This window comes from Aethina tumida, chromosome 1 (assembly GCF_024364675.1).
Source record: "Aethina tumida isolate Nest 87 chromosome 1, icAetTumi1.1, whole genome shotgun sequence".
Lineage (NCBI taxonomy): Eukaryota > Metazoa > Arthropoda > Insecta > Coleoptera > Nitidulidae > Aethina > Aethina tumida.
The window spans coordinates 52,383,101-52,399,662 of NC_065435.1; the positions used below are offsets into that span (position 1 = coordinate 52,383,101).

General features: G+C 30.9%; 2 protein-coding genes across 3 annotated transcripts in view; one reads left to right on the forward strand and one right to left on the reverse strand.

The window, feature by feature from the left end:
* The window catches only part of LOC109594497 (hemicentin-2), a 300,510-nt gene that overhangs the window by 265,669 nt on the left and 18,279 nt on the right, over positions 1-16,562 (reverse strand). The gene's annotated exons all lie outside the window — the stretch shown is intronic.
* On the forward strand, positions 1,749-15,147 carry LOC109594366 (acidic amino acid decarboxylase GADL1-like). The gene is made up of 6 exons (XM_020009591.2): positions 1,749-2,017; positions 2,925-3,153; positions 4,580-4,799; positions 6,622-6,998; positions 12,816-13,007; positions 14,905-15,147. Exons 1-6 carry the CDS (start codon positions 1,749-1,751, stop codon positions 15,082-15,084), a joined length of 1,467 nt encoding a protein of 488 aa, XP_019865150.1. The 3' UTR covers positions 15,085-15,147.

The window sequence follows — 16,562 nt, forward strand, 5'->3', positions numbered from 1 at the left end:
GTTTATATATTTTTATAAAAACATACGACGTTGCTATGTTTCAAAATAAATTATATTGAAAAATTCACACTTTTGTCTAATATATAATATTAAATTATTATACTAAAAATTTTATTAGAAAAAAAACATGACAAAAAATAGATAGTTCAAAAATCTCAAAATGATTAATAAACGTTCTAAACGTTTAACATGAATAATTCTATAGTACCTTCAAGGTTCTCCACCAAGTCGACGACAGTTCTTGATGAACTAAAATAATCTAATATTTGGAATATGAAACTGATTGTAAACCATTGAGGTTTCTGGTTTAGAATCCATAAAAAACTGGATTACTCCTTTGTCTGTAAACCTCTAAAATAAACTATGTGAAACGAGACTTTCACTTTGATCTTCGTATTCGTATTCCTACCATCATTCATTGTTTTTTATAAGAGGAAATCTGCCTAAAAAACTGAAAACACAGATTTTTTCTTATTCACTTTTTTAAAAATATGAAGTTTCAAAGAATACACATTTTCACTTACGTATACAAAATAATAATTATTTATAGATATTTGTTCACCTTTGCTTATAAAAATATGCTATAAATATCTTTTACTATAGTAAAAAATGTGAAAACATTTAATTTTGTGTAATAACCACTTGTAGACGGAGTTCTTAGTCAGAGAATATATAAAAAGAAGTTTTTACTTTGACCCTACTTATATCATACCATTTTGTTGTTTTATATTCTTCGACTCATGAGATAATCATATCTATGTTTGATAATATCCAGAAATATAAATTGTACAGATTAATCTTCTTTTTTATTATTCACGATTCTTTATCTGCTATTTTATAAACTAGTTGCAAATAAAATAAATTATTTCTTTCTTATTACTTCTGAAGTAATTTATTTGAAAAAATGAAACAGAGCTTTCACTGTTATCTTGGCAACCATTTTGTTATTTCAATCATAAAACAATTGAAGCTTCAAGGAGCTTCTCCCTTTTTTACTCCAGATGAAACGATAGCCTCACTCTGAATTTAATGTGGATACAGCTTGTTTGTTTAGCTGTGCTACATTTTTCCTATCTTTATATGTTTATTGTACTAGTTATGTGTAATTATATTTTTATTGATGTACTAATACCATAATTGTTGGTAAATGGATTAGCCCATAAATAATATATCAATTTTCATTGATATACATTAATCTACCCAAAATACTAAAAATATTGTATCTTAATAATGACATAATTTATGTCTTATATTTATAGAAACCTTTCATAATAAAATTAAACATAATATTTTGGATTACTTCCTAAACTCCCTGTATATGTACTTCCAATATTGATGTAATGAAATGAACACGTTGTATATTTGACCACACAGCAGGTCGTTTACAAAATTTTTAAACAAACATTGTCTAGAATTTTTCTGTGAAATGAATTGTAAAGTAATAATTGGTTTTAACTCGCTAATGCTTGTTAAACACCATTTCCAAGTGTAAACTCATTTAATACATCCATTTAGTGTAGCAATTACAAATCAATTTCGAAAGTTTAACAAACTTATGACCCGGATGGTAAGCAGCTTCATTAATGAAGACAGAATTCACCGTTTAAAGGTAGCGAGCATTAGCCCATTATCGTTTTAACAATCTCGATTAATTAATTTAATAAGGAAGCGGCAAATAAAAAAAAATAATCACCGGCAAAATATAAATACGTAATTCATCAGAACTGTGGTTTATTCTCGTAGTCGACATGGCGGATTTTTGTCCAGTACCCGAAGTCGATAAGCACGGCGAGTTTTTGGAAAAAGTTATTGACATTTTATTCAAGAACGTCGTGTTCACCACCAGGCAAGACAAAGTGCTTTTATGGGTGCCTCCGGAAAAGCTGGAAGAACAATTCGATTTTACAATAAACCAAAACGGCGTCGACCATGACAAGTTGCTGCGGTTATTGAAAAGCACAATAAAGTTCAGTGTTAAAACCGGACATCCCTATTTCATTAATCAACTGTTTTCGGGGTAAGTAAAAAGTTTTGTCTGTAATCGAAATACAAATAATAATTTGTTATGTTTATTAATCGTGTTTCCCTTGTAATCTGTAGACATTTTCTAAATAACAGAACAAAGTTAAATTGTATAGAATATTGGAACACTTTTATTACTTTTATAGGAATTGAATTATTGATTGAGATTGAAAATAAATCAAGTATTTTAAATTTTATATTTAAGCCCTTACAAATTCACAAATAATTAGTTTGGATATAAATAATATTACGGCTTTTAATTAATGAATGAATAATTAATATTTTCCCTATATTTAAAATTTTTAATTGCACTCATAACGTGACATCTAAAAGTAAATTACGAGGTATCGAAGGAATAATCGAGTTGCATGTTAAAAAAATATTACACGAAACACACTTGATAATAATAATTACACAAATTAAGATTACAAGGGTTACAACTATAATAAGGTTCTCAAAAGAAAATCTAAAATTTACTAAAAAATTACAATCGAATTTTATATTTATAGCAATGACTTACAGTCAAAAAAGTCGAAACCTCACATTAAAATAAGTGCCAAATATTATAAACACCCGTAATACACCACACGTATAAAGAAAGTAGAAACGCTGGTGTTTACATAATAGAAGAAACAAAGATGTTTTATGGTAGTAACTTCCACATTTGAATTGCGCTAATGACACTTGAAGCCGCCGATACGATCTACCAGTTGCTTTAATTCGGTCACACTTATCCCGATAACACCAATAACCATTATCCAAAAACATTCCAAGACATCATTTCCATCCAAAACGCCGAGCCTAACGACTCAAACAATTTCCCAAACGTCCTCGGTCCAGTGGCACGACATTACGCCAGAAACGTTAAATTAATATACATTCGTCCCGTTGTCTTTTTGCAGATTGGACCCCTACGGCTTGGCCGGACAATGGCTAACGGACGCGCTCAACGCCAGCGTCTACACTTACGAGGTGGCGCCGGTTTTCACGCTCATGGAAACCAACGTCATCGGCGAAGTCTGTCGGATGATTGGCCCCCAATGGGGCGACGGCATGTTTTGTCCGGGCGGCTCGTTCGGCAACGGTTCAGCCATTAACTTGGCCAGATTCCACTACTGTCCGGACATTAAGGTATTAAGAAAAGAGAGACTGTAGGTTGTTGCTGCAATCCCGGCAAGACGGGATTTAATGAAATTATCCTGCCGGGGTCGGTATTAAAATGTTAACGGCGGCAAATAGCCGCACAATTACACTAAAAAACTTTTGAGCATTTTAATTTCGGATACCTAATATTAATATATTTCAGAAATAAATTAGAATTCCCCAGTTCAGACCAATATAAAGTAATAACATTCTCTTAAAAATGCAGTAGTGTCTGAGGCGAAGTACGTAGTGTTCAAAAACACATTGCGCATTGTTTGGTTTAAGCAGTAATAAAATATTCAATGAGTCTTCGTAATAAAATTAATTAAACCTGATTAACAACGATAACACCATTTCTGCTTTAGCATAATCCGGCGGAATAAAGTCGAAACAGTTTCACTACAACCTATTTACGGGATTACTTAGTTTCACGTAAGACTTTATTAACCATTTCCATGGGAAGTAAAAACTCATTGGCGTATAATATTGCACAAATTAAGTCGATTCAAACTACTGTTACAACTATGTTAATGAAATTTAAAAGTTCAGCGTCGGCGGTAATAACTGTTGTAGATTGCACTTCCGAAGTGACTGTGTATGGCGCGATAAAATTCAATTGGGTTAAAGAAAGTTTGCATTCTTACGTAATTATCGAATTAGAGGCATGACATGAATGGTAAACACCTCGGAATTGCTGGTCTAACATAATTTTATAACAAAAAAGTAATACTTTTTTTAAAATTATGTAGAAGTAACGTCCTTCAGGCATTTTCACTGCAATACTTATTTCGTCATGTCACCTGAAAGGGTGTAGTTGAGGAGTACACTTCACCAAGCCTCGAGGTAATAAAGGAAACTGAACAAAGTCCTTCAACCGTAAAGATTATTTTAAAAACAACATTCGCATACGAAATACTCTCACCTAATTATGTAAATTCTGTAATCCGCCATACCATACGACATTTATATATAAAAAAACAATATTTATTAAACGAAATTGGATGCTGTCAGTAAATAATTTGAATTTAAAGCTGCGAAAACTCAGATTACCAACTATATTAAAACACTTTTAGTTCATAATGCTTATTATGTTGTTTCGCTGTTAAACGCTGAATGCAAAGTAAATACAGCTAAAAGGTAAATATTTTTTTTTGCTGCGCTTATTTAAGTGTGAGACACAAAACCTTTTCAAATAAAATTTCTTTCATATTCTGGTCGGACTGGCGAAACTTAAATGACGACAATTTATAAGTGCATTAAAATGCTCGAATGTTCGCATTTGTTTTTATAATGAGGCGCCTGTGCTTTTATATTTTAAGTAGTTGCGTCGGGTAAAAATAAACATAAAGCCCGGATTACTTAATGAAAAGTTCCGCCCTCCCCTCGTCCGACTGAAAAGTTTTTCCGCCCGCAGAAAAAAGGAAATGCAAATGGACGGCGATTCGTTGTGTTTACTTCCGAGGAGTGTCATTATTCTATATACAAGTTTGCTTCGTTCCTCGGAATCGGCGAGGACAATGTGATCGCTGTATCTGTGGACGGAAGGGGACAAATGATTCCCACTGACTTGGAAACGAAGATAAACGAACAAAAAGAGAACGGGGGAGAACCGATACTAGTTGTGGCTACTTTAGGTAAGTTTGGCAATAAACTACTCTTCTTCGATTTATCCTAACGAGCCATTGTCGATGCATGCAGCTTTTTCACTCAGGTTTGAGTATTAATATATGACCGACTGGTCGAAATTGGGGACAATCAATATTATATCTTATAATGATGAGCCGTGTATGAATTGTAAATTAATTCCTGACGTGTTACACTAAGTACTAATTAACTGGATGTAATCCTAGTTGTACTTGATATGTGTATATCATCGTGATTATATGACGGACTGGAACAATTTCTGTTATACGAGATCATAACCAACATCAAAACACATATCGATAAAGTTTGATGAAGGCTAAAATAGTTTTATTATAACATTAGTTTACAATGTATCATCTAGTATGCATTATTTGTATAAAGTGACAATACAAAAAGACTAACTGAGAAAAACTGCTGTTTGAAGCAGGTGATATTAATTTCAAGAAATTTCTTTCAAAATTTGAATAATTGGCGTTGACTGATGTCAAGTTTAGTTGTATTTAAATGTGTAAAATATACGGATAACCACATCAAAAAAATAAACATGATAACATAGACAACAAAAAGCAAATAAAAATACGAATAGAATAAATATGTCCTCCTAAGGTTATTAATAATATCATACAATATGATATCCAAAATTGTTCTATTTTGTCTATTAGGATATTTTCAGATTATATAGAAAAAATTATGTTTTTTATTTATATTTCCAGTGTTCATTTACTTAAAAACATTAATTGCAACAAACTGCGTTTTGAAGTTTCCGACCAAATTTTGAAATACAGTCGGACTTCAATAACCAAGATGAAAATTATATATCATTTTTACTTGATACCTCGAACATACTATAAGTTTCTACTGCCTCAAGTAAACTCCTCGTGGTTTGACAAAAATTCTAAGACCCATTATCGATTGATTAGAATAATGGCGGAAGCTCCTACAATTTACTCTTTGGGGATTACAACATCCTAAATTTAAATGGAAGTACATTTTACTAAGGGTTTTTCCAATTAAATATCTTAAAGACAACCTACTAGACTTCGTGTGAGAAAACCTATGAAAGAAAATGTCGTCAAAACTATTGTGGAATGGTTTAACCTTTTTTTGAAAATGATTATTTCAAATGGAAACCATAGTTGTTTATAATTCGTGATATATTAAAACAAAACAAATTTTCTATTCACATATCTTTAATGGTTAAGATATATTAATATTCGATCTGAAATCATAATCTTTTTGCCAATGATCTTTTTAAAAAAATTGAGCTCTGAACTCAATTAGTCTTTCCCTATCTGGTCTGGAAATATTCAGAACAGCCTAAATCAACCAATCTGGGGTATCCTGTAGACACAGGGAATAAAAGAAAAAAATACAGACAGACCATGTTGTCGTTCTAAAAGTTAAGCAATGGATTCCGAATAATTAAAATTGACTCTAAATTATCAAAATAAGATACATATTCGAGTTATGTTAAAACCCTTAACATAAAAATGTGTGAAAAATGAATGAATTCAAGTTAGGTTACAAGAATATCTTTAATGGAATTGATAACATCTACTGCAAAAAGTAGTACTTTCGTCATCCGTTTCTAATCACTCTGTATGTATAAGATAGAAATATTTCGACATATTAACTGTGTAACCCAATATTGTACCTGCATACACAAATAAGGCTCTCAAACAGTTATAGATTATTAAGCCAGTGATTGGAACATTTTTGTGTCGTTGTTGTTTACGATGTAGGCCCCACCATAATCCATAACCAGGCGGAAACGTAAACAAAAGGCCGGTTTAATTTGTTTGTTTTGCACAGGAACTACGGTGCGGGGTGCCTTCGATCCAATAAACGAAATCGCTGACATTTGCAAGAAACATAACATATGGCTGCACATCGACGCCGCTTGGGGTGGCGGACTAATTTTCTCCCAAAAACACCGGGCCAAACTTAATGGAATAGAAAGGGCCGACTCCATCGTCATTAACCCGCATAAGTTGTTGGCGGTGCCTCAGCAATGTTCGATGCTGCTGGTCAGGGATGCTGGCATTTTGCATGGGGCGCACGACAGAGGAGCCGAGTATCTCTTCCAAAGGGACAAGCATTATGACAGGTCCTACGACCCGGGGGATAAATACCTACAGTGCGGCAGAAAATGCGATGTATTTAAATTTTGGTTTATGTGGAAGGCCAAGGTAAATGCCCTTTATTTACACACGCCCACTCCCTGTCTCGCCGTTGAAAATTATTTAATTAAATTCTCGACTATTTGACATACGCCCTTTCAGCACATAGTAATATAACACACATAACTGAACTGTCTGAAATGTGAAACCTGTTCCAAACATCTTACGATTTTTCTGTACTTATCTAACAAGTTGTTTATTTTAAAATTCTATTTCACCTGGCGCATCCGTCAGAATTTTAGTTTTTGTGCATGCTGGTCTTAATCGTCGTTGGAACACACCATGTGCATAGTTAAATATTAATTCAGTTACCAACTAAATTCGATAAAACAAAAAGCATGATTTAGAGTAAATGAATTTGTTTGTTTTTATCGGGTTTAATATAAAATCCACTTATAATAGTTTTAGCGGGCATTTATACAAAATTGAAAATTGATTTCATAATTATTTATACTGAATCCATTACTAAATCATTTATAAAGCTACCGTTTATTTTTACACCTCCATTTGCCAAATATAGAGTAGTGGTCATTATTATTAACTGTTAAAAATTTTAATATTTTCTATGTTTGTTTTATACAGTATTAAAACATGTACATATTTATTATAGAAAATGTTACATATATTTTTTTTTGAATTGAGCTGAATATAAATATAACAACTTTAATTTTAAAAGGGATTTTTAATGATTAAATCTGTATTATTTAACATTACATTAACATATGTATAATATCTTTTTTGATTTATAATAATATTTATTTATTAATAATATCACAGGTGCGAATCACGTTATTAATTTGCTTCTGAGACAAAAAGTCCCCTTTTACATTGCATTGTAATTAAAGTACTCAACTCAATTGTTTCGGGGTCTCCGATCGCCTGGAAAGGTTAGTCAAACTTTCTTCATATTATGTTCCACACATGTTCAACTGAAAAGTAGAGAGAACGGGGTGATCAAGGGCCCCTTATCTCGCATCTCAGACATATTTAACATAAAGTATTGTTATACTTTACCAGTACATACTGGTGAGCATCCATAATGCCTTGCATAAATACAAGGTGTAACCTACTCCTATAAGAAATAATTCCTAGCATAAAATATTGATTTTCTCTTTCTGTAGTACCTCTTGGTCGTTCAAAGATTCTGGCAACATACGACGGCAGTAGACACAGATCGACAATTTATTCTTTTATCACATTTTATATTTTATCTTAATTGAAGAATATCCCGATGTCTGTATAATGCTAATTAAGCCGCAATATTAAGCCAAACAACAATTTGAAAATACTAAAAATATAATTAAAATCAAAATAAATAAAACTCTCTAATATTAACATAATTTCTTTCTTTCAAGTTTAAATTTTAAAAAAAAAAAACATTTACAATCAGGTACAATTATCACTACCAGTATTATTAATATTATTTAATGTAAACTTTTAAAATAATATTAATTTACGATTGTTTTATGCAGTATTATAAAAACTACTATATTTCTATTCTATAAAATGTTACATATATTTTTCTTGGGTGAAGTAACAGCAATAAATATAGGAACTTTATTTTTGAAAGTAATTTTTAATGATTAAATATGTGTTATTTAATTTAATAACACTTTGTATTTATTTTTATCCGACTCATTTTCCGAATACACAATAATAATATATTTTTTCAAGTTTCTTAAATTGCTTGTTGTTTAATATATCTTTGTACAAGTCAGTCTTATGTCAGGAGAATTGAAGCATAACCATTATAAAATTGAACAGCCACCATGTTTCACTAAACTTTTTATATAGTTTTGTCAATGTAGGATGTTCAACATAAGCAAAACCACCATTTATTTATAAATTAAATTTAGAATCGTCACTAAAAGAACCATTCATCCCCACTATTCTGAGGTCCACTGAATGTGATCCTAAGCAAATCAAAATTGGACCGTCACATTCATAGTAGAAACGAGGGTTTTTCTTGTAGGTTTGTGGTCAAACAAACCCCCATCTACTAACCATCTTCTCACAGTCTTTGAACTAATTTTAGTTCAAGTTGGTTTTCATTTTAGTTGGCGTTAAAGTTGAAGTCTAAATAACGAATTATAATTTTTCTTATAGTGCAATGAACAACTATAAAGTAATCATCATCAGTGTCATTTGATCCATCGAAAAATAATAGACACAACAATAACAGAAGAAAAAATAAACATTGTGGGTACTGGCATCCAATTCAAGTATTGTAGTACAGCTCACATTTTTAATATATTTTAATAAGTTGCTATAATTATGGCCACTACGCAAGAACTTTGATTTATTTTATAAAATTTAAATAGGCCTCTTACATTAATTGTGATCACATCATTTAATAGAATTAGTCTTTGTTAAACGGAAACCCTCACCAAATCCCGCTAAGTCCCAAGACAAATAACAAAAGTAATAAGCCATCGGATTACACCGTACAAAACTTGCAAGGCACTACATTCAAATTTACGTCGCGGTTGTACGCGAATACGATAAACGGAAAAACATGCTCGGCACAATCTAATTGTGCGACCAAGGAAAAATGTAATTGAATGGCAAAAGGAAACATAAATGCATTTAAAGGTGCTTTATTCTCGCAGCCGTGGCCGAAACGTAATTGAGATTGTGTTTATATTCCATCGGATTCCGGCACACGGACCGTTCCGTGTTGCATTTTTATAATGCGTGTCCCAAAGATGTTTAAATGCATATCGGGGCAATAAAAGTGCAGGGAGTTCCATTTGTGTAATTAAGGCACGGCAAATTGAATACCGAGCCGGGTTTTTTTTGCGACACGAAAATTGCACGCTGTTTAGAATTCGTTTTGTCGATAAAGGGATGGAGTTTTTATGAAGGCTTTACGTTTTTCGACTATTTGGCCGTATTAAAAAGGTTGAAACTTTTAAATAACTGTTTATCGTGGACTTATAGATTGAAATAATTTGTTGTATAGACAAGTTAAACTTTAATATTCGTGTAAATATTTGATCGATTTTGCTTTAACGTAATGGTTGTTGGGATCTGAAGTTCAATTTGTAAGTAAACAATCTTCCAGTTAAGTGGCTCAACCTTTGTTTAAATTAATGATAAAATAAACATCTACGTAGAATTAATTTTACAGTGTGTCCAATTTAAGTCGGAAACACCTTAATTCAAAAGACAAACAATATAAAACACCACGTATTTCATAAAATTGTTTTTTTCTATTTTCCAATAGAGGTTGACTATGTATGTTATTTTTTGGATTCTTAATGAAAAAATTTGTTTAGGACAATTTTCATGAAAATAATTCACCATTCCTTTGTAACAAAATTAAAAAACACATTTTCCAATAACTAATTTCTAAATTCTGTCAATAAAACTACTTAAATCTTTAAATAAAATTTATGATTATTAAGTATCCAAAAAACTCATTTTTTTTAAGCATTGATTTCCACAAACCGCATTCTTATATCTCTGATCGTTTCTGAAGTGTGAAAAAACTTTTTATAGGCGCTTTTTTACGTAATATAGATATTCACCTCAAAAAAATTATATCCTTTAGATTCCCAAACTTTTTTATTTCAAATAGAAATGATAACTGTATTTCCCTTTAAAACGTCGCTTTCAATAAATTTATTTAATTTGTGATATATTAAATTATTTTTAACTAAGATTTATCCATATTTCTGCTAAATTTCGAGATATTTAGTATCGTCGCAAAATATACAAGGTGTTTCTAAAACAGATTGTCAATATTTGGTAGCAGACAAAAACTCCTCAAATTTAAATTTCAAAAATTTTCTCTCATATTTCCGAAACCTTTGGTCCAACCGGGATTTTTTTAGGAAAAAAGATACTCTTGATTAATTATAATTATCATTGATAATTAATTAATAATAATTGAAGAATGTTTCAATGATTTTCAGTTTGTATTTATTTTTATTGTTTGTATTTGTATTAGTAACAAGTATATACCACTGAAATAACACAAAATTCTGAATATATCTTATGTGTTCTTCCTGGGTGCAAATTTTGACCATTTATTTAAGGAACAACTTGTATAATTTTTAAGTAAATAAACGTTAATAATACTTTTATTAAATCTCATATTTAGTAACTTTAACATAGGCAGTTACAGGAAAATTATTATTATATTACATATTTTCAGATATTTCGTTTTTTCCTCTTAACTAAACATGATTTAAAATATGACAAATTTTCAATATAATAATTTTTAGAAGCTTGACTTTTTTTACATTTGAAATAAAAAACTACATATATCTTTATATTTCAAGAAGATATTAAGTAAAAAAGTTACTTTTCTTATATAAAATAATATAATAAATTAGGGATACAGTTTTAAGGAAAATCTAAGAATACCTATTGAAAATACAATGCTATTAAAATATTTTTCACGTTAAAATTATTTACACAAATATGGAATATTTCCACCATTATTAATGACAACGTCGCCTCCCAAATTTCTATGATCTTTTCCTTTAGTTGGTTTAAACTGTTTGGTTTGTGGTTAAGGTGCTTTTATTTGCCTTTCCATGTGGACCTATGTTCAATCGGATTTAAGTCCGGACTCCTAGCTGGAATATTTATTAGCAGAATATTTACCTCGTCAAGGTAGTCTCTAATTTTCGCAGTGTGAGGTTGAGCATTAAACATGCCAAAAAATAAACTTTTCGCAAATAAATGCAGCAAAGGGTGCAACATAATATTCTAAGATTAAAGTCATTAAACTTCCTCTAGCAATGATAAACCAGTTCCGTACATTACATTAAGCGTAACATTTTCCTGGTCGTCTATATACTATTCTACGATGATCATTGCTATTTGAAGAAAACTTAGACTTACTGAACAATACATAACTCAACTCAACTAGTCCTCTCCTAATGGTGTCCTGGCTTATTCTTACATTATAAGTCAACGAAAACTGTTGCTGCAGTAAAGTACAAGTTAGAAATTTTTGTCTAAGTGTATTGATTCTTAAATATCGATCTTACTTATTATAATGAAGTTCCCCAGATCGAGGGTGCCCGTTTCGTAATCATTCGTGAAATCATTCAATCACTTTTGAAATTGCCGATTGTGTCACATTTAGTCGATTTGATATCACATTTTGACTTCTTCCTTCTTTGTAAAAAGCAACGGCCAATTTTCTTTTGAGATATTGCAATTATTTGCTGTGTTGTTTATTTTAAAGATTTTAAAATATAATTGTAAACCCTAAAATACTGTTAATAGCGCAAAATTAATTGTCTTTTCCTGTTTAACGGACAAAAACAAGTTTAACACTTTAGAATACAACTATGAGTCAAAGCTAATAATTTAATATAAATAAAGTTTTATGTTAAAAAAAGATATTCAAACATTAGTAAATATTCCATAATTTTTCGATGCAGTGTATCATTATGATAATTTTTATTATTCTTATAATATTAATCTCACAAAATTTACTAAATTATTAAATAATATATAATAGATGAAGTAGGAAATAATTTTTATGGCATGCTTTTTTGATGTTCATCAAAATCAGATTACAAATAAAAAAGTTGCGGGGGTGTGTATTAAATAAATTGAATAATAAATTATATTTTTCTTTTATATTTAATTATTTAAAAGGCAATATGATAAATAAACCACTTTGGTAATACCTTATTTGAATAATAACTGTAAAGATATCAGTAGGTACAGATGTAATAACCGCGGGAACCTTTAAAATTCCCTGTTCGAAGCTATTTATAACCATCCATATGTCACAGACCAGTCCTAATACCCTATTCACTGAAGTTAAACAAAAAAATCCAAGCATTCAATTTATTTTAGGGCTCATCTGGATTCGCGAACCACATAGATACCCTCATGGATACGGCGGAATACTTCGAGAAACAAATACGCAATAGGCCGGAATTCGCGCTGGTTTCCGAACGGCAATATATGAATGTTTGCTTCTGGTATTTGCCGAGGTATTTAAGAGGAAAGTCAAACATCTCTGAGTATGCACCTCAACTACACAAGGTAACGTATATAAGCTATTTCGCATTCGTCCCGACTATTGTGTGTCAGGGTGTTAAATTAACCTCATGCTGTTTTCGAACCGCGGACGATACAACTTCGACAGTTCTCAAATCTAAACAGTCTCTTACAAACCTATTCAGACAGAGTGGGGCTCCGGCAACGGGATATGCTAATGAAATAATTAGATTCGAGTGGCTGGTCTAATGGACCGTCGTGTCTCACTAAATGCTAAACTAACCTGACGCTAATATCCACAAAACTATTGTAATGAACTTTTTACACCCCAACCAAATCTTATTGACACGGCTTTAGAAGAACGCCTCGTTCTTTGCGTTCAATTAAACACGTTGATTCAAGAAGGTAATGAAAAAACATGGTGGATAAAAATAAAGAAAGCAGCCGTTTATTTTATTTTCTACATAATACATGAAAAAGAAATTACACCGGAATGAAAATATGATATTTTCCAGTAACTTCTTCTTATACCTACCATTTTATTTTATCGGTCATACACACAAGTGTCTAACCTCGATGGCGTAACCAATTTAGTAAAGCGCTGCAACCTTGTAGATAGCAAATAGTCCTGCGGAACACTGGCCCACAACTACTATAACATTTTCGCATAAAACGACAACTTAAGGCAATGTCGTCTCTCTTTTTTTTTCCGAGAGTCAATGGAAATTATGCGCTCGGTGGAGAAAACGGCATTATGCGATTGAACAATTCAATGTGTGCTGTTTGCGGCACTGACAAAATGCTAATGCCATTTAAAACACACATCTATATCTCGCGGACGATATTTCTTCCCGGCGCAGAACGAAAACTGCACTTCCACAACGATTTATTAAAACTGCGGGATTGTGGAAAGAACGCGTCGAATTTATCGTTTAAGAATTGATATTTGTCGAGGTGATCGTTTTGCTTTTTCTTTTAAAAAATCACTGCCGAATTGGTGAACAGAACAATCAATCAGCACACATATCCGGAATTACAGTAACAATGCTCGCGGTGGATGTATTGTTATCTGACAATGTGTAAACTGGGCCAATATCAGTCATTTTCTTCAATTACAGAAGCCGAATGGTCCGCCGCCATAAATAAATCAATGAGCATTATTTACAATTTGCATGCCATACTGGTCGGATTCCGATAATTGAAGTGTCATGTGTGGATTTATTTGTCATTCAAACTTTATTGCGGAACATTGTTTTGTAATAATGGCTTCGGTAATACATACACGCGAATCTTCTATCGAACGACCGCACTAAATCTTTAATCTGACTACGTGAAACAAAAAATCAGGGAAACAAAACCCCCTGATAATTGGCCATACGTACGTACATAAAATACAAAACAAGCATTTCCATTATGTTTTCTAAATATTATTGAGATTTTCGGATCACGGCGGAGAGTTAACATGAACAAAGGAAATCCAATATTGTTTCAAATATATAAACTCATAAATTTTCCGTAATTGAGGGGATCTTATTAGAATCAAATCAAATTCTATTGACAAATATACACAATTTTTTGCAATCAATTATCACAACAATATACAATGTTATATGGCTGTATTTATATAATAAACAAGACTTAATTAATAATTTTCATCCAATTACACATATTAATAAAGTTGCATTGTTTTGGAACAATATGCGTCCTGAAAGAATTTTTGCATCAGCAACATAAAATACTTGTTTTACATTTGGTAGCATTAATAAAAAAGTAGTTCGGATACTGCTGTTAAAAATTATGGCGCTGATCCAACTATGACATTTTTTTACAATCGATGTTCCGGACATAATATAATTTAGAACGTGACACATTCGAGACCGGTGTGGCCCTCCTGCAATGATCGAACGAACGAACAACGCTTATTTGTGCTTTTGTTTTGCAGGTGGCGCCAGAAATACGAGCAGTGATGATCAAACACGGCTCTGTAATGTTGGGTTATCAGCCGCTGAAAACGCTGCCGAACTTTTTCAGGTTCGTCTCTCAGAATTCGTCTTTAAATTGCAAGGATGTCGACTTCATATTAGATCACATCGCAGAAATCGGAAACACTTTGTTTCCTTAAAACAATTAATGCTGTATTGAGTTGTATCAATGTAGAACTTGATTAAATTATTAATATACATAATCTCGATTTTTTTTGTTCACAAATTTATAAAAATCCTGAATTTTTATCATTCTTATCCCTCAGGCTCCATCTATAATTTAATAGTAATTTAAAAATGGCTTTTAAAGAATTCTGTTTTGAAATAAGGATGATTTGCAGATTTCTATTATTCAATACCATCATCGTCCTTTCGAATCCTCATCTTTACAAACAACTTTTGCGAGAATACAAGTATACAAAATTCAACGTATCAAATTTTGTGGATATAAATTGAAAATATATACTTATAATGAATAGCACAATTACACTTTTTATCTTCTTGTTAATATTTTCTTATTTATGTATACATTTGTATATATCAAAATATAGTTTAGGAATTGAAGTAATGTAAGAAAATCATTTAAATTATTTGAAATTTTCCAGTTCCACAATATGAAACATAATTAATATTAAAATTATTCACTTTTTGTATTTTATAATCTTGATTAAGATTCTTTATATTTATTGTGGAGGTTTCCGACGCAGTACAAAGATGGCAAGAACGTCGACTATTCGCAGGAAATCGATACAGCCAAATTCAAACGACAGAAAACTGCATTGTCCGTCTATTCATATATCAAGTTTTTAATTTTTTCTTAATTTGTAAGGATATTTTTGTTCATATCTATAAGTAGGCTATATATTATTACAAACGTTTTTATCAAAGTTTAAGTGTCATTTTAATATTAATTTATATTTTTTCTCTACACGTGTTGTTAAAATATTATTATATTTTAAAAACACGTGCAAAAATAAAATTGTGGCATAATTCCCTAATTAAAAAACATATTATTTAAATGAAACAACATATGGATATATTTATATGTAAAATAATCATGGCAGAAGATTTTTAAATAATATTTAATTGTAAACCAAATTGTCCCGATTATACAGAAGTATTATTCAGCGAACCGAGCTAATCTTTGTTTAAAATACTATTTATTATGTTTTAAATACTTTAACAATTTATTAAGAGTGATTGATTAAAAGAAATATTATTAAAAGTATTCAGGATTATGATCTAACTATGTTACCACCAATTTTATTTTATTAATTGATTATTATTGACATCCACGTCAAATTAAATTTGTTTAAATACATTTTAAATGTATGTAATCAAAAACTTATACATACATACGTATATTTTATTATTTTTTATCCCTTTTAAACGAAAACTTTTCACATATTTGTATATGCCATCTGTGTTGGTTATTTTTCGAAATCGAATAGATATCATTAACAAAAATTTAATTAAATCATTAAATTAATTCCACTATTAATCAACACAAAAAATCCTCCGATTACCGTGGGTGCCAGAAGAAACTATTATCAATTATGTTTATTACTATCGTCAACTTTATTTATTATTAATTAAAACTCTATATATGTCTTTGTAC

Coding starts and splice junctions, on each gene's coding strand:
- LOC109594366 (XM_020009591.2), top strand. CDS start 1,749: ATGGCGGATTTTTGTCCAGTACCCGAAGTCGATAAGCACGGCGAGTTT. Junction 6,999..12,815: donor GGTTTATGTGGAAGGCCAAG/GTAAATGCCCTT, acceptor AATTTATTTTAG/GGCTCATCTGGATTCGCGAA. Junction 13,008..14,904: donor ATGCACCTCAACTACACAAG/GTAACGTATATA, acceptor TTTGTTTTGCAG/GTGGCGCCAGAAATACGAGC.